Source organism: Didymosphaeria variabile, assembly GCF_027946475.1.
Source record: "Didymosphaeria variabile strain IMI 356815 chromosome Unknown scaffold_2, whole genome shotgun sequence".
In the NCBI taxonomy this organism is placed as follows: Eukaryota; Fungi; Ascomycota; class Dothideomycetes; order Pleosporales; family Didymosphaeriaceae; genus Didymosphaeria; species Didymosphaeria variabile.
Window position 1 is genome coordinate 2,814,253 of NW_026611621.1, and position 22,181 is coordinate 2,836,433.

Genomic DNA, 22,181 nt, shown 5'->3' on the forward strand with positions numbered 1-22,181 from the left:
ATGGGTTCCATCTCGGAGCCGCACCGAGCAGTGCGGGCGCTAGCTAAAGCTTGCTCGGCGTGGTGCCGAGGGCTGCAAGAAGAAGGGACGTTATGACTGACGCATATCTCGTAATACATATCTTAGGAATTTAGGAGGGCAGCATGTCCCAACCTCATACATGCAGGTTCATTACAGTCGGGATAGGGTTGGGGTGAATGAAAGCGCCTGTGGCGGGTCAGTTGCATGCTTGCAATTGACCTCTATAGGATACCGTTGTACCGCGCAGAAGCATCAACCGTCCCATCGCTGCGCCTTCTTGTTGTAGCCAATCAATTCCAGATCGATGTTGAGTGTCTTCAACATCATGTCCATAGTGAAAGACCGCTGAGAATCAGCATAAAATCATATAAACGATTTGGCGCAGTTGACTCACATCATCGTCTGCAGCTTTGAAGGTCTCTTTTTCCTCATGCTCAGCACCTATACTTGCATCCGCATATTGCTCGTAAGCTTCCTCACTGATTTCACCGTTCTCTCTCGCCTTCTCCAACCTCTCCCTCTCGACCTCCATCTGTTCTCTCTCAGCCTTCATTCTCCACTCTTTCTGCTCCCTTTCCCTATCTTTCCAGGCGCCTACTCCACCCATGCGATTCACTCTATCACGCGTGGTAGCAAACAGCTCTTCAGCTGCAGCCCGACTCGCTATGCGCCACCGCTCGCTCAGCGCAAGCAGATCATTGTCCTTCGACGACGTCGCAAGTGTGTGCGCTTGGGAAAGTATCTGGATATCGTTGCGTAGCTCGATGATCTCCCGCGTCAGGCTTTGTTGCAGAGGCGTGGTTTTCTTCTGTGACAGTCGTGGGTGCGTAGGTATTGGGAGGCTAGAGCGGAGCAAGACTGGCATCGGCACATCTGTGGTCAAACGGTCGAGGGAGGGTCGGTAGGAGACCGGACGCTCCTGAACGATGCCATTATTCGATACCGCAAACCCCGAAGGTGTGCCAGCCTCTAGGGGATCTGAAGAGGGCGGATCAGAGCCGGGATTCGGCTTGAGTGGTGTGCGAAAGGGCGATTTGAACGGCTTGTGCAGTGTCTTGGTAGCTTCGTTCAGCCGGCGGCGCTTCGCTTGCGGGGTGGACATCCGGATGGTGGGGGCATTGATGGGCGCAGGATATTCTGGTTTCGAGAGCGTTTTTCGGGATGGATGGGAGCTGGAGTTGTGGGTGTGGTAGGTATGGTGGTGAGTGTGGAAGGTGGGGTTTATGCTAACGGCAGGCGCGCCATTGACGCGTCTTCACGTGGAAGTGCCCGCCCCACCAACTGGCAAGTGTGTACTGACCACAGTCACCTTCTGATGTGCATACCGAATCCTAGTAATACGGCAAGACACCTTAGAAAGAGCTGTGCGAGATCCCAATGTTGGCGGAGAAGCCACGATGACATGGCATGATTCAATTGTTATCTAGAGCTTGATAGAAACATCGGCTCGATCCAAAGCGACCGCCACCCCGGCAATGCAAGTAATGTATGCCACCAATACCACCATAGTACTCATTACTCCCATGTCCAACGTTGGCATCGTCATATTCACAAGACCTGTGAGGAGATTTGCCAGCAAGAACACCGCCAGCCCATTCCGGTTGATAGCGTACAGAATAGTGCTTGTCGCTTCTCGACACCTCTGCTTTTCCTCTTCCCTTAGCGTAGCTTTATGGATGTCGGGAAACACAATCGTCTCGATAGCACAACAGATTGCGATTTGGTAGCTGTTGAACGAACACACCCAAAGGAAGTAAGGCAAGTTAGCGAGACGCCGTGAGACGCCAAGGCCAAGACCATAATAGCTGGTGGAAAAGAAGAAGAGGGCGGTCCAAAGGGCGGAGGATACGATGAGCTTGCCTAGGATTGAGTGCCGAAGCCACGTTATTATCGAAGCATCTTTGGCGAGCGGCACCTGCCGGGGGAGGGCATATGTGCCAAGAGACTGTCCTGCCAGGAAGATGGCCAAGTAGCCAAAGAAGGAGAAAATGCCTTCTCGGTTCTTTGAGAGGAGATCAGTGCGTTGAGCAGTAAGGATGAACGCCCTGAGGTTGGTCTTGTCAAGTACGATCTCGTAGAAGAAGGCTAGTACGCAGGAAAGAACTGCATACGATGGTACGAGAGCAAAAAGCGACTGGAAGAGTGCGACAAAGGGCGGTATAAATCCAAGCGTGAAGAAGAAGTTCCAGTGCACGCCATATTCTGTGACATGCTCTGCATAATCCAGACCCTTGACTGATATTAGGCGGGCCGTTCCGAGGACTATCAGAGGGAGAGCGTGTCTCAAGGACGCAAGAAGCCTGCTGGAAAGAGGCGGCAGCTTTCCGCTCTCGGTCTTCAGAGACGATCGGACGGATACGACGCCGCCTGTGAATACGAAGGATCCTACTCCAATATCCATCAACGATGTCCCCCAGTTCTCCACCTTGGCAAAGCGACGTGGAAAGACGCGAAAGTCTACAGCTAGGATCGCAATGCAAGTTATGACCATCATGGACCCACGATAGTTCGTGAGGAAAGGTTTGATCGGGAGCAGGTCCAGCTTTGCTTGCTCTGTGTCGTCACTTTTCTTCGGTGGACGTATGCTGCTTCGTCTAGGTATTGGCGGTCTTGAGTTGGTGAAGAATATCATGGCTGCTGGAGCCACCAAAAGTACGTTCAAAAGCCATGGGGAGGATGAGTAAACTGTCGTCGCGGCGAGCGTTATGCCGCAACTCAGTACAAGATCGATTAAGAACGCGCTCGCAGTGTATGGCGTGAATTGACGCATGCGCGATTGTAGGGCCGACCATAAAAGGATTGTCAACTATTATTCTCGCGATTAGTCTAGGTACGCGCGTTGGAGGGTGAGTTATGTACGGTACAGGCATTGCGAGAGAAACACTGTTGATGTCGGAGAGCGAGCTCCCCACGTGTCCGGAGACATGTTGCGTCTTGAGCTCCTTGTATCCCTTTGCCATTGTAGTGAGCTGTCGTTCACTGATATAGGCAGATGATGTGTATGGAGCGCGTCTAGGTGGCATCTTGGAGCTCTGAGCACAAGCCGCCTACCTAGTGCCGCCGGCCCGTGCTCCAACTTGAACGACATCCTCTTTACTCCTCGACGTCTCTGCAACTCATGCCGAATCTAACGCAAACTTCAATCGGCTTCTGAAGTTCCGCAGTGCACTGCTGTGCATATTTAGTACCTTGCTATCCTAAAAAATATATAATTTAGCAATCGCTCGGCCCCCTTGACCGGAAGCGGCCCGGATCATGGAGAAGAATATCGCTCGGGTCGGTTTAACGCTTCGCTCGAGACTTCGTCGAAGATGCGAATGGTTTTTAAGAGATATAATGAGATTCCGAACCCGAAAGCTGCACCCCGCTGGGTTGTTCCGGAAAGCGCTCGAGACGCACATGCACCGCGGTATTCGTTATGACCTAGATGGTGGAATTTAGCTAGTCCCTTGACGTGGGAATCACCCTAGCTTTCAAATGTCGGCTTATATGTGTACTTCAGATGCTGGTTCTTTCACAGGAAAGACAGCAATAGAATGGTGTGAACGAAGCTTCCAGTACAATACTACATTCTAGGCATAATATTGACTCGCTGACCTACTTGGTTACCTCCATCAATGCGATCTTTCCACATTCTACATCTCGAATAGGGTTCTTTTTTCTTGGTTTTGTTATCATGCGGCTGATTGCGGGTGGCGAAGCCACGATTCAAGAAGGCGAGACGCTCCTTCCTCCAGTGCACAATGTTGCTTGGGCAACCCGTACTTGGGGCGAGTTGATGTCGTTCACCTCGATCATGCTCTGGATTATGAGGCCGCAATTAGACCCGTTAATCTCCCGTCGCCCTTCCGTTTGTCGACCACAGCGCGTCGCGTTTCAATGTTTTTGTGCCCGCGCTGACTATTTCTTCCCACCGAGTCGCCCTCCCGAACAACACCCAAGTCCTCACAATTTACTTCATCAACGACCATAACCCGCGTGAGCGCTGAAAACCTCGGTCGAGGATATCGCGCGCTTATTGACAACCCTTGGGTCATCAACCTAGCTTCGCAAGAATGCCGCCACCTCCAGCTCGCAACTCCAGAATTGAGAGCCACACTTCGAAAGGTGGCCAGCAGAGCCGCAATCCCTTTCGGGTCACCGCGTCTGGGTCGCCTAGATATAATCCTCGCCCAGACTCTCCCGCGATGACTACCTCGCCTCTGATGGGTTCACGAATCCCTCGCAAGTCGCCTGGCTCTGCTCTTGCCGCACCTGGGCATATGGGATCTTTGAAGGCATCTCGTCAATCTGCACAGCCTCGTCTTCCCCTAGGAAAGGCGTCGGAGGGCACTGGCTCTACTCTGGTTCAAGTCAGTTCCGACCCCTCGAGTCGGTCGCAGAAACAACATACTGACAGGCGCGCAGGAATCGAAGCGGAGTTCTCTAGCAACCGCACAAAAGCCGCTACCGAGCCCGCCAGCGCTACAGTTCATGAATGCTTTCAGCCCGCCCAATGCCCAACGGACCCTCATCGATGCAGACGTCGTTGGAACGCTTTCGTCTAAAGGATGGCCGGCGCTCTCGCCTGATAACGTTGTATCGGAAGGCCCAGGAGGAAGCCAGGATACTAACATTGCTAATGCCACAGCTTGCAGCCATTCCCTTGCTGAATCCGTGTCGCTATATGAGGGAGATGAGCTAACAACTGGTGTCATAGACCGTTCAATTACCGTATTGTCGACTACCCAACACGAATGCAATTCCCAGGAAGTAACATCGTCATCACCCTTTGAAGATACACCACAGACATTCTCTGATGGAGGTTTCGCTCCGGATACAACTTTACATGCTCTCACAACCCCTGACGATGAGGCTCTGGAAAGTCCGCTCGCCCACAAGGTTGCTATTCCGCCGCGCGTTAGCTCCAAGCGAGCCTCTCTCCCTGTTACATCGCAAGCCCAGATGGTGAAGGCCGCAGCTACAGCTGCATCTCGCCAGCGAGAAGCTAAAGCGGGCGATGCAGAGTGGCCTCTTCTGACCACAGCAAGCGACAATGCCTGTAATAGCATGGGGATGCAGATAGAGCCGGTTGAGACGGATCAAGTTGATAGTAACGATGGCAACATGAGTAGCGCCCACTGCATGTCCGAGTCTGCAAATACTTATCACACTGCCGCCTGGAAGCCTAGTTCGACTGAGTCGGCAACCGTCGGGAGTCAGACGGCTGGCTCGCCGATTTGCGGTGATGAGCCACAGGCTGAGCAGCCCGGATACCGCACCAAGCGCCTTTCTGGTTACTCATCAAAATCAGAGCCTGGCCCGATGCTCAAGATCGCAGACGATGCAGACGCTGTCTTGCTTGGCAAGGATGTACCTCCTGTGCCGGACATCGCAGTCAGCAAGTCAGTGTTCAAGAGAGACTCATTGAGTAAGATCACTAACCGCACGATGTCAAGGTTTTCTGCCGGTAGATCTAGGGCAGAAACATCGAAAGCTAGTGGGAGGAGATCAAGCTACAGTGTAGCTGTTACGGAGCATAGGACCACCCAACTTCCCATGCGTGGCGAGCTGCAACAGTCGTCAGCCTCTCCTCAGAGCACTCCTATTCGGGAGGGGAACGTCACCGTTCGAAAACGATCTTCTAAGGTCACCCCCAAGCCAGCCATGGTCCCATCTGCCAGCTTAGATCAACACCTCGTTGCTGAACCGAAGCATACAACCTCGAGTCGATCCAAGGCGAGGCTTGCGCTTCTTAATCCAAGCACACCCAGCTCTCGAGATGGATCCTCGCCCAGCTATGCTAGATCCACAGCAGTGTCTTCACGCAACGCGAGCATGTTGGACAAGCGTGCCATCTTCCGGAAGCCTGCATACAGCCCCAGCCAGCCAAGTGAACTGAAGGATGAACGATTAGAGACTCGGTCGAAGAATGACAGCAAGGTATCACAAAAAAAGAAGAATCAGACCGTTGGTGAAAAGACGGTCAACCCGAAGCGTAGTTTCAGGAACATGTTCCTTCCCCGGGACAACAGGGAGAAGACGCCTCCTGTACCTGCAGTTCCGAAGCGTTCGTTATTGATCGGGAGCACCATACGAGGTCGCTTCAGAAGCTCCGCCAACCTCGCGGAGCATGATCAGAAGGCGACCGACGTGACGAACCGTCGCGCAATATCTCGAGAAGACCGTTATCCGGCTCATTCGCAGAACGACATCGTGCAAGTCGCCACGCCTCCCACTTTTACCTCGAAAGCTGCCGGAACGCAGCACGGCAACTTCCAAGCTGTCCTATCGCCCAATACCATCTCAGAAGCCCCAGCAGTCACTACCTCGGACGCTGGACCCGTGATCAACAGTATTCTCACCCAAGTGTCGTTGCTTCGGGACACGTCTTCGGACCGTCTGCGCGGCCTCGAGATCGCTGAGGTCTGTACAACCCTGAACCACCGTGTTAGTATGCTGAAGGAGCTTGTTCTAACGGTACAAACGAAACAGGCTCTTCTCGCTTCTTTGGATGCTTGTAAACACGCACAAATCGCGGCTACACAAGCACGGCAACATTCTCGTCAGGCGGAGCTATATGCGCAAAGGTCTGCTGTTGAGCTTGGGAGACTGCACAGGCTTTGCGAGTGTGGTCTTGACGAGGAGACTGTGCAACTGATCAAGGGTCTGCTCAGCAATGCGTGGGATTCGGCATTTCCAGCGGCATCGTCAACAAGCTTGCGTGACGTCGAACCCGCCATGAACGGATAGAATGGTGGCTTTCAAGAAGCTGAACAAGGGTAGGCAGATCGCACATAACTGCTTATAGAAGGTTACACTAACAGCATAAATAGGGGTTGAGCATCGCGTATCCTATCTAGCATCCACTGGCGAAGGTAGCGCTTACATGCTCGAGATGCATCAAATTGTGCTAGTCTAAAAGCGAGTAAGAAAGCGCAAATTTGTCAGGTCTTTCAGATCGTTTGCGGGTGGAAGATGAATTTTCACACGATCCAATGTGCTCGACGTCTTTTCTCACAGACGAGATACAGTTTGCTGCAGTTCATCTGGGTGTTGGTGCACAGTCTGAGTGCCATTCGCATTTTGCATATCGTACCACTCTGAGCGCCTTGCCCAGTCCGACGAATATAGTTGTACAATGCCAATCCAGTTCAATGCCGATTCCCGACCCAAACAGCCCACCCAGCGCCAAATATGTGAAGCGGTGATTATTGTTCGCCTTCCGTAACCCCCGTATCTCGCAGTGTCTGTTCAAACATACAGCTTCTCGCTGCTTCTCCTTCCTCATTCACCCAGCACAACCCTGTTCATAGCGTAATCTTGTTTACATGCCACCGCCGAACATGGCTCCACCAGCAGCCTTCCCTTGCGCCTCGCCCTGCATTTTCTCACTGACCTTGACATTGACCTCAAAGAACTTTGCGACGCAGCGATCGAGGCAGACGGACTCGCCCTTGTTGAGGTCGGCTTCGCGGTACGAGGTGTCGATGCACTTCTTGCTGCAAGACTGAACGAGACTAGACCACCAGAGAAAATCAGCGGCGTGTCCCAGCTGACAGTGGAGACGACGAGAGGATGGGGGGAGTGCAACGTACCGCGCGTACATGTCTGAGACCATGTCGATTTCTGCTTCTGCTTGGGCGATCTTTTGCTCGGAGGAGAGCTGCGGTTGGCGGCCGAAGAGGAAAGACATTGTGGCGGTTTTGTTATGTTTGATGGCGGGGAGATGGATGGCGGATCGTAGAGCGACGGATATGTAACCTTGGATCGATGGGATGTATTGGCAGTTTGGATTGTTCAAGATGTGTGATGGTGATGATGCGCGCGGAAAGAAAATGGGAGCTTGAAGGGAGATGGTCCGTGCCTTTGGATACACTTGGGCTCAACCTTGGAATCGCTCTGCACCTCCGCTCATAAGTGCTTGTTTTAACCACTGGTTCTAAGCTCTTATCGAGAAAAACGATGCGCTTGATCTTTTCGTCGTTGTAGACTCCTGTTACCGTCCGTCTGCCGTGACTGCAACCTTCCAAACCCACGATGTTATCATCGCACGTCTTGTTGATCTCCCCTTGAATTCTATGAGCTCTGGAAGCACTTCAAGATATAGACGATGGAACTCGGCGCGCGCGATGCGCAAGGGGAGTGTAGCGGCGCTCGTTCAAGCTCTGTGTAACCACCAGCAAAGCAAGCGTCTCACGCAATCTTTCCCGATTAAGCCGCTCAGCCTGTGCGGCCTTTCGCCATGGCACTTCCCCTCACCAGATCCTATGGAGTACGATTCGCCTTGGGACTGACGGCTTTTCGTTTATTGCGCATCGCACCACATAGATACCGACCTTCGTATGTATAGGACGCGACCGCGTGCGCAAGTTACCGCACCCTGCTTCGCGCCGAGATGTGGTGCAAGGCGTGGCTGCTTCTGGTCACAGTGCTTCAGGGATTCCTCACTGCGGAAGTCGACATGGATCCGTTATCTAACCTCAGGCCTGATAACATTACAGGGTTGATATATTATTTGTATCGCTGGACGGGGTCGTACGTTATGCCGCTGCGACTCGTAGCTCTCAGCGCTGACCACCCAGTAGGTACTACAATGGCTCGACCACGATTCGACTACAGCCGCAGGACTCTATGCGAGACATCGGATGTGGAGACTTTTCTTCAGGGCCGATTGCTATTTTCAACAACTCACTTCTAGCTGTTACGCAGACAAATGGGCATCTTGTGCTGGAGAACCATGATGCTGCCAATCCGTTGGCCTTCAGTCTGAAGTTCTGGAACTCAGACCTGAACATTTTGCCGTCTGGGAACATGAACGATGGTCCCATCAAGGATATCCAGGATATCAGCTCCGTCCAGTATGTGTTGCACATGTGTCGAGCAGCAAATAAGGCTGAACTATTGACAGGATGAACACGAAAGACACACCGGACGATCCTACAGCCGCACCACCCTGGAATCTCACCGCGTACCACGATGCAGCTCTTACTTATTCCTTCACTGGCTACCGCAACTCGACCGTCTCACCACAAGCCCTACGCTTCAACTACACCCAATGTGCGACTCGTTCGCTAGCCGTGTACAATGGCACAATCGTCGGAGCGCAATCTTCCTGCTCACCCAATACCAGCATCAACAGCGTACCCAGAGTGAGCGGACGGTTCAGCAATGGTAGCGCTTCGCTCGAGATCCAAGGTTTCTACCAAGGCAAATCAAATCAAGGCAGTCTTGTTGAGGGCAACGTAACGATTAATTTCAACGGAACCATTGATGAAATAAGAAGTGACCGATTAGTTTCGAACACGCATGACTCAACGCCAATTTGGCAGTCGACGCTGGGTTATGAGAAGGACTTGACGGGTCAGAGGCCGCCAAGTCAGCAGGGCGTCGGCAAGACATTGGAAGTAGGATGGAGCCAGTTGCTCGGGATACTAGCTCTCATGGCGCTCTATCGCGTATAGGTTGCTCATTCTCGTCATAAGTATGCGCCGGTACGGCGTAAGGAGCTTGATCATGCTGATGTTTCCCGGCCTGTAGCTGTACAGTACTATGTCCCGCATGTGGGTGCTGCGTGGCTCGTCCTTGGGTAAGTAACATGGTGACTCAAACCTTTTGACGAGGCACTGCATGCATTCGCGCGAATGACTTTACAGCGCACTGACCGTGCGTTGCGCATGTCTGCACCAGTTCGATAGTAGTCCGAGACGATTATGAAGATGACATGGCACTGCGCGGTTACTGAGTAGAATTTGTGAAAACGACATGACACTGCGCGGTTACTGATGCTCATCTGCAAGTCCAAAGTCAGCGACCTCTTCCCGTAACGCGGATTATTGCTTCGCAAGCTTCACTGCTTCAGTACATGAGGCCAATCGGTGTCTTCTGATGCTAATGAGGCCTCGTCGCTGTAGTGCACAGTGGTTTGTTGAGTAACTCGGTGTTCAGTTACAAGATTGGGGGCTCTGTACCTTGTACGTCCTGGCCCCGGCCCTCATTGTAACCCCTGCACAACGCCACGTAAAAAGGAGTGGGGCCCCGCTGACCAGCACACATGCCACCTGAGAGTCGCACTCACTACCTCGAAGCTTTTCGGCATGTCTAATGGAGCAGCTCTGGCATTCCATGACGTAGAGAGACGCAACCAAAACGTATCAGGATGCGGAGAATTTCGAGGTAGGGATCCCAGCGTTGGATTGGTGTGCCGGGTATTGTACTAGTAAGACGAGGCTGGGCGCTGTACGAACGAGAAGCACGCCGTTCACTCGTCACACCGTTGGAGAACGTAGCAGACTCATGAGTTGGACCCAATGCGTCGGTGCAATGCAACCTGCGTTCGTTTGAACAAGAATGATGAACAGCGGTCGACGAGCCCCCACCGCTCCCGCGTGTGTGGCTGAGGACTGCTAAATATAACGTCTCGTGCGGCTGTGCGCCCTGGATGGACGAAAGCTCTTGCGCCAAGGTCAGCGTCGCCGTCACGCGAGACGATCGTCTCAAAACAGGCTGACTGGGAGCGACTCCATCTTCTTTCCCGTGCGCCGTCGTCGCTCCTGAGTCTGCATCTGCTCTCCACTGCCCAACAAGCCCTCCCGCGACCACGCTTGTCTTGCCCGTCAGGAACAAGTAGTGGGCGAACGCTGCTGTAGGCCGCCGCCAGGGCAGCTTTAGTTGGCCGCTATCCGGCGCTTTGCAGCTCCACAAGACGGGGTCGACGGGGTCAGCACCGCACCAGCCGCAGCCCGTTGTTCCTCCTTCTCCACGTCCACAACAACACCTCTCTTCTACATTGACCCTCACTCCAGCCGCTCGCTCGCACGCACTCCGCCCACACACGCCCTTCGCCGCCCCTGTCACGCCTCGTTGGCATTCCGGCAACCCTCCTTCACCTGCCAGACCCCGTTTCAGAAGCCGCAGGCACCCAGTCGCACCCCAACGCGCACCACCATCTGTTTCAGCGTCGCACACTGCCACTGTCCACTCACTGCGGCCCCAGCGATCCACCAAGTGCCTCACTCCCGTCTCAGCCCTGTCTTCACGCCGCCGATAGCATTATCAACTCGCGCCGCCATCCCCGCCCAGAGTCGCACGCTGCTCCTCCTGGCAAACGCCAGCCCACCCACTTGATCCACTCCATTCAGCCGTATACCGGCTGTTCACTCCCGCCAAAATTTCTCACCACGAGGCACGAACTTCCCTCCTCGGAGGCCAGCCCCTCGATCGCAACTACCATCACCCACCGCAGCCCCAGCCCTACCCGACCCAGCCAGGCGGCTACCACAGCCGCGAGGGCTTCCCCACAGAACTCCCCCCCGTTGCGAGAAGGAAACGCAGAATGTACATCCCAAACACCAGGTGGACCTGGGCTTTTTTCCTCACGGCCGTGACCCAGGCCGTCATTGCCCTCGTCCTCGAAGCGTACGTCTGCTTCCGACCCGTGCTGCGCAATCGCTAAATTGACTTCGCACAGATATGTCTTTGCTAGATTCCAGAATGCTCTCAAGCAGAACGTCAACGACCACAACGAGTCGCGGACGATCCCGACCTACCTCGCCGTGTTCATGTTCGGCTACATCTACCAAATCGCCCTAGTCTACGACGCACTCGCCCAGAAGAATACCATTCAGGTCATCGGGCTGGTTATATATAACCTAGGTATCCTCATCTATGCCGCCATCCAGTTCGATCAGATCGACGAAGCGATTACTGAGCTAAAGAAACTCAATGGGCTCGACGACCTGTTTGTCTGGACCGAGATCCGCGCTGAACTCGTCGCCCTCCCAATTCTGATGGCGGTAGCTACCATCGTCTTCGCTTTCATTGCGTGGAAGCTGTATGATGAGTTCGCTTGGACCATCTACAAGCACATTTCCGCAGATCTGCGCATGAAGAGGCGCTACCTCACCTATCAGGTAAGTCCTGTCCCGCCCAGACAGACTGGGTAAACCTTGATTGACATGTACAGATTTACATTGCGCTGCTGAAATTCGACTTCTTCTTCTTCCTCGCCTTCACTGTCCAATTCCTCGTCGTTGTCGAGAACACTTCGACGGTAGAACTCGCGCTCACGGCGGCTGCGCTGGTCATCACATTCATCCTGCTCTTCCTGGCTGCGTGGTGGGTCCGCCGAGAGTCCGTGGCCGGCATGATCGTGGTCATCATCATCTACTTCATTGCCCTGGGCTACTTTTTGTTCAAGCTAGTCCGCATGTACGCTGCCGATGCGGCGCGTCTCGAGGACTACAAGCCTGCACGAAAATCGCTGACAAGTTTCGCCGTCCTGACCATTCTGCTGCTTGTCATCACCATCATCACAGCATGCATTTGCACGCACAATTTCAACAAGGGACTGAAGCCATTTGTGAACGAGAAGAGCGTCGGGAGGGGAAGCGAGGGGAAGGCTTACGGAAACGAGATGCCAAGCTTGAGCGGACCGACACCAGCCCAGCGGATGGAGATTGATTGATCCTGTCAAAGAACGAGAGCTCGTATTTGAATGACTGATTGCTTTGTTTTGTTTACATTATACCTCCAAAATCGAACGAAACGATCGGTATGCGTTCCGCGAAGCATAGCTCTAGCCTTGTCTCTAACGAAAACGAAGGCTGGGCTAGAGCAATTGGCGTTTATTTGGACTGGACACTACGGGTCTGTGTGGATGGATTCGGTCTGATCTGGGTAGAGGAGTTAGGCCCGAGCTGGAACATTGGTCGACTCCGAGAGCCTGGATTTGATTGGAAGGACGGCTTTGCTTGATATACCATGCATGTACTGCTTTTGGCTTTAGCTCTAGTTCCGAACGGCCTTTGTATAAAACTCGATTTTCTTTCCCATCAGATCAGTCTTGAGGTCTGGCTGCGTGACCTTATCCATATGGATGTGAATCGAATGATCGTTATAGAATCAAACTTGCGAAGTCAGAGCAAAAGGCTTGAGGAACGTGGAATACTTGGTGAGTAGGAACGCCGAGTCTATCAAAGTATCTTACAAGCCCATGCTGCGTATAATGCCCGCCAAATCATCGATCGCAGGGTATCGTTCTCAAGAGAATTCCGCTTTCAACTACATGTACATAACGACCTCCAACGCATATATGCGTCCATATTACCAACAAACCCAGTCCCAGCTTCAAATCGTTTTGTTTCGAGGAGCCCAGCTTCATCAGATTTCCTTCTTAATCTTATTTGCCGCCTTGCTCTCTGCCTCCTCAATCCTATCTACTGTGCCCTTCTCCGTGCTACCGCTGGAGTTGAGGTAGCTCAAATAACAATTCCACCCGAGCGCCACGAAATTCACAACCAGCACTCTATGCTCGAGCGGCACAAATTTGAAGTTGACTGCCTGTACCCACGGCCACAGCAGAAAGTTGTTTGTCATGCCCGGTACCCACGCCTTGCTAAGCTTGTCTTTCACTGAGCTGCCTTCGAAGTACGCCATGCTAGAGAGGAAGCATGTCATGTTGACGGGGGCGAAGATGAATTGGTCGCAGAGGACGCGAGCGGCGATTGTGCGGTTGGTGGTGCCGAGAGAAACGCGGTTGGCGAGGAAAGTATACCATTTTGTTGCGGCGGGGCCAAAGATGACTAAAAAGGGGTCAGTGGTGGGTAGTTAAGAATGGGTAGTTGAGAATGGGTAGTTGAGAATGGGTAGTTGAGAATGGGTAGTTGAGAATGGGTAGTTGAGAACGGGTAGTTGAGAATGGGTAGTTGAGAATGGGTAGTTGAGAATGGGTAGTTGAGAATGGGTAGTTGAGAATGGGTGATGAGTTGTCTAGTGATTGGAGGAATGGTAGGAGTATGAATAAGACAACATACAGCCGCCATATGCAAACATGCGTCCTGTCCTCGAGGGATCATGCTTATCGAGGCCCTTCTTCTCAACGGCTTGCTGGGCAATAACGTCGCCGGTCGCGAAGAGAACCTATTCACCATACATCAGTATTGTTCTACCACATCCTATGTTATGTTTTGTTTCGAACCAATGTGGTGGAAGGTGGGCGCTGGCTTAGAGGGCGCATCGCGTTCGATAGAAGGGAGGAGACGATCATCATACCGCCGTAGTGATGCTCTGCGTGAGCAGCGGCGCGCTCTTCAGCTTTGCTTGGTACCTGCGGTGCCCACAATCAGCATCCTTTTCCATGTCCGATCCCGCTCTCCCTAGGTTCAGATCGCACTTACCAGCGTAACATGTTCGCGATTCTACTTTGGGATACACGACTTGTGTGATTCTTTATGCGACGCTCGACAATCAGAGAGCGAACATACGTTCGGGGGGAAATGTGTGTTGAAAGCAAACAGGGATGCAAATGCAGGCTAATCTTGTGACGTCGATGTGTGGACCCTGTCAGTGGGAGCTTGGGCCCTTTCTGCGTGGGAGCCCCGTTAACAGTCATGAATTGCCACGCTCACGTCCGCGTCTGGGGTTGCTCTCCACTTGCGGGGCTCGGAACATCTGGAGGACTGATGTCGAGATTTTACGCAGTTGGTTACTTTATGATGTTCGGACGAATTGTCCGCTCCTTCAAGGCCGTGAGAAAAGAGATACCGCAGCTGAGTCAAATCCCATGATCCTATTCCTGCATCCTACACTATTTGCATTGCTTCTGTCTCCTCAATTCGCAATGCCCATGCCGATTGCGCCTCCTAATATATTCTCATCCAAGAATTGAACCACACAATAGAAATTACAACGTCTGCCGATGCCCCCGTCCCCGCTCTACCAAAAGATCCCCTGAAGCTGGAAACAAAACAAAACCCTCATCTGCCAAGAACGCCAATCAGATGCGGTATTAGTACCCCATGGCGCTTCCTCACGTAACCCACACAGTTACTGTTGCTACACCAGTATGCTTCATCCACCGCGGCGCTGCTCTTCGCCCCGCTAGCAATACGCACGCATCATGCGCGTAGACAAACTATGTTGGCAAGAAATAGAGCCATGCTGAGCTCTTCACGTTACTTGTTGTTCCGTCACCGGTCCTCCTTTCCTCTCTGCCGGCCCATTCTTCGAAAGAAGTCCATCACTCTCTTCGAGCTACCACTCGATCCCTTGTTACCCGCACTCTCATCATATGCATCCGCGAACTTCCTACTCTTCTGTAGCACCCCTTTCCTCTGCCTTTCTTCGGGGCCATCGCTACCCATGCCAGGCGGATATTGTGGCCTATGCTGACCCCGCGGAACGCCCTCGCTCGCCTCTGAGTCATTTGTGTGATGGCGATACGGTCTGTTCGCAGAAGGGTGCTGTTCCTTCGGACCAGGGAATTTGTCGTCGCCAATGGGCGAAGCGTAGTCGAACTGTGTTTGATTGGGTGGAGCGGATGCAGGAACCGCGCGCCTGCTGTCGTGTGATCCATCGTAGAAGCCTGGAACATTACTTCCCGTGGTGCTCTGACTAGGAGACCGGGAGTCATTTCCACGCCCGAAGGCCAAGCCGCTCGGACGAGAACCAGCTCTTGGTCTCCCTGTTGCAGCTGCAGAGCCGCGGCGCTCGGAGTGTGGCTGCGCCGGCATACTCTCTCTGTGCCCCGAACCAAATGTCTTCGACAATGAACTCGGTAAAAGGGAAAACCTTCGTCCCGACTTGCCCGTGTTGTGGGAGTCATTCGTAGTTTTACGTGAGAAGCCAAACGATGTTCGTCTGCTAGACTCGTTGCTCTGTCGGGGAAATGCTTCGTTAGCAATAGGTCCAGGCATGGCTGTGGGAGGATATGATTTCTGCGGTCTGTTCTCATGCGCATAATTCGAGTTTTGAGAGATGGACGAGTCTTTGGGATCTTGCGAATAGGACGAATAGGAAGGCTGACGGCTCGAGAACATCGATGTCACCCTGCCCAGGGTCTCACTAACCGTGTTCGAGCGCTTGTGTCCTTTATGCTCTGTTTGTAGTGATTGCACTCGTTGCGCGCTGGGTTGTCCAATACTGGGCTGTCCCATTCCCGCATCGCCCTGCGCAATCGGTCCCGAAATAGAATATTGTTTACCCTTTGGCTGAGAAAATCGGCCCTCTACGTTGGTTTGAGCAACGGTAGCAGTAGCAGGCTGGCTGTACGAGTTTCCTCTTGAAGGCAAGCGTGAGTTTGCACCCAATGTACCGCCTGTTGAAGGACGCGCTGTGGATGTTGCAGGCACTGCACCAAACGCCGTATAGTCTGAGACCGATCTTTGTGGTTCTCGCCCTGGCCTTGATGGAGCGGCCATGTTGCTGGTTGTGGTTGATCGACGAGCGTTATAGCCATCTGTTGCGGGAACCTCGGTGGGTCCTGGGTCTTTGACGCGGGACTTTGACGATGCCGCGGGAGCAGTGGGCGGCGACGCTTCCCCACGAGCTGTTTGTGACTGAGGTGCCACGTACTCGACTTGCACGGTTCGGCGTTTGTTGTCCTTTTTGGTCTTATCGGACGGTTGGGAGTTGATCTGATCACGTTTGGCAGTGAGACCACCAACGGGCGTGACGGCTGTATGGGGCTTTCCTGGTTCGCGCACGGAAGCGCTTCTAGCGAGTGCTGGGGGAGCATCGAGTGGATCTTCTGAAACTCATTAGCATACCCTGACTCCAACTTCAGTCGATGTGTGTACATACTGTTTGCTGTTGGTGCTTTTTGCACGTCATTGGAGGTAGTCGTGCTCGAGGTAATGAAGCTGACTACATGAGCGTAGTCGCTGAGCCAGCTATGTCTCGCAACTTCGAATAGATCCGCTCGTTTTCTTGGATCGGGTACGAGGATCCGTTTCAAGAGATCTCGAGCATGCGGTGTGACGTATTCGGGAAAGGTGAGTGGGGTGGACACGATGTACTTGTATAAGAGATTGATATTATCGCCCTCGGGGTTGGCTGGGTCATCGTCGAAGGGCAAGTAACCGGCGAGCATGGCGTACTAATATAGTTAGATCTTGTATGTAATTCATGCAGTGGAAACGTACCAGAATCACACCACAACTCCACACGTCCACTTTCCGACCAGTGTACAGAGAGTCGCTAACCACCAGCTCAGGCGCTGCGTAACAAGGACTACCACAACTGGTCTGCATGAGATCGCCCCGACGTGCTCCATCAGTACCCTCTAGTCCCATTGCCTTGATATAATCCTTGTTACTCAAGTTGAACTCAATGTCCTCGCTAAGCTCATCGGTAGGGTCAAAAGTATTAGCGAATCCGAAATCTGTAATGATGATGTTTCTGTTGCGATCGAGAAGCAAATTTTCAAGTTTCAAGTCTCGGTGAACGATGCCCCTCTTATGCAGGTAGCCGACACCCGAGATGAGTTGCGCGAATAATCTGCGCGCGGCATTGTCCTTGAGATATCTGTGATTGAGGATGTAGTCGAACAACTCGCCACCAGACGCATACTCTAATATGATGCCGATATGGCGTTCCGTCTCCACCATCTCGTGCAGGCGTACAATATTCGGGTGTTCGAGGCCGCGAAGAATGTGAATTTCACGGTAAATCTTTTGCAAGCGGTTTGCATTGCCGCCCAGGGTTTCTCTTCTTATGAGCTTGATAGCCACTTCGACGCTGCTGTCTTTCTTCCAGCCCATCTTGACCTTGCCAAATTCGCCCTCACCGAGCGTCTGTCCAAGGATATAGTTGCCGAACCGAGAGCGCTTTGCCGAGCTGGTGGAATGATCCTGGCGGCTCCTTCCCGCGCCTCTGCCTCCGTCATCGACGCCTTCACTGCCTACCAGGCCGAGGCCGGTTATCGGCGTAATGCCTGGTCCAGATGTCGCGGGTATTGCTTCTGCTTGCCTCGCCTGTTCACGGGCAATGTCTTCTTGAGGATCTGCGACGACTATCCTGTTGATGACGGTGCTTTCTTCACGGGGCAGGTTCGTGCCAGCCGGTGGTTGGCCGACAGCGGACGCGGAGCGGCTGTGTGACGGTTGCGAGGGGGTCGGCCGCGATCTGCTAGCGCTCCCTTGCTGATGCGGGCTGTCCTTGCCTTTCCTGCGTGACTGAGACGCGTCTTGTGCAGTTCGGGGAGTCGAGGGGCTGGCCTGATTGCGGTGCGAAGAAGTCCGGGGCGGAGGCATGGGCGCGCCGGCGTTGGAGACTGCGGCGGTCGCCATCTGGGAAGATGGTTGGGAGGAGGAGGTTGCGGGTTGGGCGCGTGGGGTGTTCAGGGTCAAACCTGCTGCAGATTGCGGAGAGTTGTGAGCCTGGGGTGTTGTTGGTGCGATGATCCCATTTCGCGAGGGCCTCGTCGAGTCTGGCGACACTGGCGGCTGCGAAGCGTAATACTGCTGTGAATGCGGCGATTGTGACTGCGGCGGGTAGGGTCGGTTTGCGATTGCAGACATGGATAAGGGGGAAGCGGCGTGTCGTGCCTTCTGTTGCGGCGACGATGGCTAACCAATGGGGCTAGCAATTCTTTCAGGAACCGACACAACGGCGCGGCAGCGTCGCAGAGGAAGCGCGTCGACGCAGGCCAGGCGGGCGGCAGCGCGAGAGGGTGCTGCGTCAAGAGCGGACGGTCGAGGGAATTGGCGGCGGCAGCGCGCAGGCGAGAGAGGAGCTCGGGCACGGCGCGTTGTGGACTGCGTCTGGCGTGCCTTCACATGCACTGCTAGTCGGATGGCGGATGCGATAGCGAGCAGGCGGGTGCCTCAGGCTGGGGGCTGCGTGGGCCGGCGTGCAACGAAGGGCAAGGCGCCGAGTCCAACGTTGGCGGCGGCGGCGACGTCTGTCGACTCGAAGGCCTTGGGATAGCGAGCTGCTGAGGTCGGACAAGGCAGTGGTGAAGGAAGCAGGCGCGGCTGAGAGGCCCTCTCTAATCTCGGTTCTTCAAAAGGAGAGCACCGGCATTACACAGGGCCCGAGGACAAGACAAGTCAGGATATATTCAACATTTCCAACCTGTCGTGCTGCGGCAGGCTGGGCCGTCCCTGGACGCTACGTGCAGCCGCAGGCCACGTTCCTGGGCGAGCATCTCTGCATCTTGATGCCCGTTCTGCGCATGCATCTGCCATGCTCTCACCACTCCTCCGGCAGGCGCTCAGGGCGCTGCTCTCCAGTCCTGTCTGCAGTGTCTCTCCCTTTTGGGGACGAAGCCGGGGTGGCCGTGTTTCAAGTCGACGCGCCGGGATAGGAACGGGATGGCGCAAATTGCTGTGCCATGCGCTCATCACCCGTCGCGTAGACCTGCACCGAGCTCCATCGACCATTGCTATCGCAGTCATCACGGCGCCACACGGCGCGGCAGCAAAACGAACTCCAAGTTGCGCCAGTTGCTACAAGTAGAGCCGGAGCCGGAGCCGATTGGCATCTCGATCCACCCGCGCAACAGTTCCTGGGTCAACCCAGACCGACAAAAGGGACGCGTCGCGATGTAAACAACGCCATCTCTCGCCGCCGCCGTTGGGCGATGACGTGGAAAGCTCCCTGCCCTATCCCACACCTTCTACCCTCGCGCTGTAAACACCCGTCCGCCGTCGCGGCTCTCCATCTGCAAGGGATCCGCCCTGCGTCTGCTTCCGCGCCGCCAAGCAACGCCAGTCAACACCGCAGCCGATGACTCGCATTTGCGACTGAGGACCAAAGTTTGCGGCATGTCGTCTTCCTCGTCGCAAGGACGGAATGCAACATTCTGCTTTTCAAAGCCAGCACTGGGCAGGTGGATTCGGAAATTAACCTGGGCGGCTAGTGAGACCACGTGCATCGACCGTCGGTCCCACTTTTCCGCGCGATTGCTTAGCTTAGCGCCATCGTCCATCGTGCGTTCAATGCGAGCATCATTGTCAAGGATACGGCAGCTGGATAAAAAGCTCTGAGATGTTTGGCGTCATTAACTCTGTATCGCATTGAAACCCCGTTGCTTTCTAGAAGAAAAGACCCTCTCCCCTTCTCCCGGTGTTGCCATCATGCTTACTGCCGCCCAACCTGGCAGAAACAGTGTTTCATCTACATCTTGATCTCGGAGGGGATACCGATCTCAAGGATATCGACGCCCTTCTGAAGCTCGGCCTTTGTAGGCATCTTGCCTCTTCGCATCAGCTCTGCAGCTTGGGTCATGTATGGATCTTTGCCCATCGAAGAGACAGCAATCACTTCTTCGCCTTTAGTATAGTAAGCCACAAACGCCGGTGCCTTTGTGTCTCCTGAGATGACTACGTCGTCATAGCCTCCCACGGTATTTCCGCAATAGCGTAGTTGGGAACCGAGAGCTGACCAGAATACGGGGATGAATGGCTTTGGTTTTGAGTCTGGATTGTTGATGGTATTCGCCACGGATCGGCCAGCGTTCTGTGCAACGTTCCAATGCTCAATGCGAACTGGAGTACCATTACCGCCAGGTCCGTGGTAAGGGTAGGTCGCGATATCACCTATGGCGAAGACGTCCTTCAAACCCTTGACCTCAAACGCCTCATTAGTGGAGATAGAACCGTCCTTCTCCAGCTGCACTGCCGAGTTGTTCTTCAAGTACTCTGTGGCAGGGGCGACGCCCACTCCTTCGATGACAATATCGGCTTCGAGCGTGGTACCATCTTTGAGCTGGACGGCCCCTACTCTTGATGAATCGTCCTTCGAAGGCGTAGCTTTGTCGACACTAGCTCCCATTTTGAATCTGACGCCGTTCTTCTCGAGGAGGCCTCGGAAGATCTCGCCGACCTTCTTGCCCATCACGCGCTCCATGGGAGCTAGACAATTAGCAAAGGCTTGTTCTTAGATGAGTCCAGTGAACATACCTTCTTCCATGCCCACAATTGTAACGTCATTCTTCATGCTGGCCAAACAATTGCCGACTTCCATACCGATAAAGGAACTACCGACGACAACAATCTTCTTACCGTTATCGCCAACTGCCTTGACGATGTTTTGAGCATCAGGCAACGCTCGGAGGATAAACACGTTACCCAGGTCTCCTTTCAGGCCTTCCAATGGTAACCACCGTGGCGTTCCTCCAGTTGCCAGCACCAACTTCGTATAATCGTACGTTTTCCCAGAGTTGGTAGACACCTTCTTGGCGGAGAAGTCTACACTGCTTACCTCATCCTCCACGATGTCGATCGAGGCGTCTTTGTAGAAATCCGGCTGTCTCCAAGCGGCTTTGGACAGGTCTGCGAGCAATGCTTTTGACAACTTGGTACGATCGATTGGACGGTAGCCCTCCTTTGATAGTACGGTAATGGCGCCTTTGTACCCTCCTCCACGAAGGCCTTCGATGGCGCCGAGGGTTCCGGAGCCACTGCACGACAGAGTCAGTGCGTTACTATATCACTGGAACAATACGACCTACCCTCCAATGACCAACACCTTTTGGTCGTTCAATGCCGAGCATTTGAGGTTGAGGAACCTCCTGTTCGCTTTGATGATGTTCTCATCGGCCTTGACGTAGACCGCGCCGTCCTTCTCGAACACTTCATACGTGGCGAGCGGATCAAGCGCGGGTGCGTCCTCCACATCTCCTGTGGAGACCTTGAAACAAGCTGTCGGCCGTTAGGCCGAGTTCTCAAGAGCCAATGCTGAGCTTACCGCCGTGCCATGGGCACGTCAAGCGTCCTTCCGGTGTAAGAACACCTTTGGCCAGAGGTGCGCCGTAATGTGTGCAGTTGGCGGAAGTGGCGTGGATCTTATCCTGGATCTTGAGAATCAAGGCCTTTCCACCTTCGACACCCTCTAATTCTACCTCCTGCTTGTCTCCATTCTTCAAGTTCAAGGAAGAAAGTCCTCTGACCTTGAACTCTTGCGCCATAGCTCTTGTGTTTGTTGTGAAGGTAGCCGTTCTGCAATTAGATCGTAGCCCAGTGTGGAGCTTGAAGGAGCTTCGGAAAGGGGAGAGGAAGCGTAATGACTGCATAAAAGTGAATAAACAGGCTACAGAGCGAGTGCACGACATCTATGGCTTCCCTTGAGAGCACCCCGCCTGCTGACAGCTGCATCTTTGGGTGGTCTATCATTGGTCGTGACGTCATCGAAACGCGTCCACTAAATATCCAACGCGTGCTCGGCGATTGGCTCCGCCTCTTTCCCGCTCCACCTGCACAACGTCAAGACTGCTTGCGAGTATCTACTTGAAGCACAACACATCGTTCGCACAAGACCTCGATGGCTTCAGACATGGCGCGTCAGTTTGGCTCGGCGATGTCAGTACGTCCCTCAACACAATCATCCACGGTAAACTTGCCGACGACGCCCGGCGCCCAAGTAGACCTGTCAACACTGTCTGGCATGTCAATCCTCTT

The 22,181-nt window shown here is 53.8% G+C and overlaps 9 protein-coding genes across 9 annotated transcripts; 3 read left to right on the plus strand and 6 right to left on the minus strand.

Annotated features, from left to right (window-relative positions):
* Positions 1-273: 273 nt before the first annotated feature.
* N0V89_002617 (uncharacterized protein) lies at positions 274-1,123 on the minus strand (the record flags this gene model as incomplete). Its single annotated transcript, XM_056211424.1, has 2 exons — positions 274-366; positions 416-1,123. 2 exons carry the CDS (start codon positions 1,121-1,123, stop codon positions 274-276), a joined length of 801 nt encoding a protein of 266 aa, XP_056074897.1.
* A 321-nt stretch (positions 1,124-1,444) lies between these two features.
* On the minus strand, positions 1,445-3,044 carry GWT1 (Glucosaminyl phosphatidylinositol (GlcN-PI) nositol acylation protein; the record flags this gene model as incomplete). Its single annotated transcript, XM_056211425.1, has 2 exons — positions 1,445-2,827; positions 2,886-3,044. 2 exons carry the CDS (start codon positions 3,042-3,044, stop codon positions 1,445-1,447), a joined length of 1,542 nt encoding a protein of 513 aa, XP_056074898.1.
* Positions 3,045-4,494: 1,450 nt separating this feature from the next.
* On the plus strand, positions 4,495-6,753 carry N0V89_002619 (uncharacterized protein; the record flags this gene model as incomplete). The annotated part of the gene is made up of 1 exon (XM_056211426.1): positions 4,495-6,753. The coding sequence occupies one exon, from the start codon at positions 4,495-4,497 to the stop codon at positions 6,751-6,753; it is 2,259 nt and encodes a 752-aa protein (XP_056074899.1).
* A 574-nt stretch (positions 6,754-7,327) lies between these two features.
* TIM10 (protein transporter tim10) lies at positions 7,328-7,696 on the minus strand (the record flags this gene model as incomplete). The annotated part of the gene is made up of 2 exons (XM_056211427.1): positions 7,328-7,520; positions 7,599-7,696. The coding sequence occupies 2 exons, from the start codon at positions 7,694-7,696 to the stop codon at positions 7,328-7,330; spliced, it is 291 nt and encodes a 96-aa protein (XP_056074900.1).
* Positions 7,697-8,464: 768 nt separating this feature from the next.
* Positions 8,465-9,464, plus strand: N0V89_002621 (uncharacterized protein; the record flags this gene model as incomplete). Its single annotated transcript, XM_056211428.1, has 3 exons — positions 8,465-8,472; positions 8,589-8,861; positions 8,912-9,464. The coding sequence occupies 3 exons, from the start codon at positions 8,465-8,467 to the stop codon at positions 9,462-9,464; spliced, it is 834 nt and encodes a 277-aa protein (XP_056074901.1).
* A 2,097-nt stretch (positions 9,465-11,561) lies between these two features.
* Positions 11,562-12,466, plus strand: N0V89_002622 (uncharacterized protein; the record flags this gene model as incomplete). Its single annotated transcript, XM_056211429.1, has 2 exons — positions 11,562-11,912; positions 11,966-12,466. 2 exons carry the CDS (start codon positions 11,562-11,564, stop codon positions 12,464-12,466), a joined length of 852 nt encoding a protein of 283 aa, XP_056074902.1.
* A 695-nt stretch (positions 12,467-13,161) lies between these two features.
* On the minus strand, positions 13,162-14,017 carry SYM1 (Protein required for ethanol metabolism; the record flags this gene model as incomplete). The annotated part of the gene is made up of 3 exons (XM_056211430.1): positions 13,162-13,583; positions 13,815-13,920; positions 13,979-14,017. The coding sequence occupies 3 exons, from the start codon at positions 14,015-14,017 to the stop codon at positions 13,162-13,164; spliced, it is 567 nt and encodes a 188-aa protein (XP_056074903.1).
* Positions 14,018-14,969: 952 nt separating this feature from the next.
* Positions 14,970-18,299, minus strand: N0V89_002624 (uncharacterized protein; the record flags this gene model as incomplete). The annotated part of the gene is made up of 3 exons (XM_056211431.1): positions 14,970-16,528; positions 16,582-16,876; positions 16,923-18,299. 3 exons carry the CDS (start codon positions 18,297-18,299, stop codon positions 14,970-14,972), a joined length of 3,231 nt encoding a protein of 1,076 aa, XP_056074904.1.
* A 1,600-nt stretch (positions 18,300-19,899) lies between these two features.
* Positions 19,900-21,691, minus strand: aif1 (Apoptosis-inducing factor 1; the record flags this gene model as incomplete). Its single annotated transcript, XM_056211432.1, has 4 exons — positions 19,900-20,636; positions 20,685-21,184; positions 21,236-21,425; positions 21,472-21,691. The coding sequence occupies 4 exons, from the start codon at positions 21,689-21,691 to the stop codon at positions 19,900-19,902; spliced, it is 1,647 nt and encodes a 548-aa protein (XP_056074905.1).
* Positions 21,692-22,181: the final 490 nt, after the last annotated feature.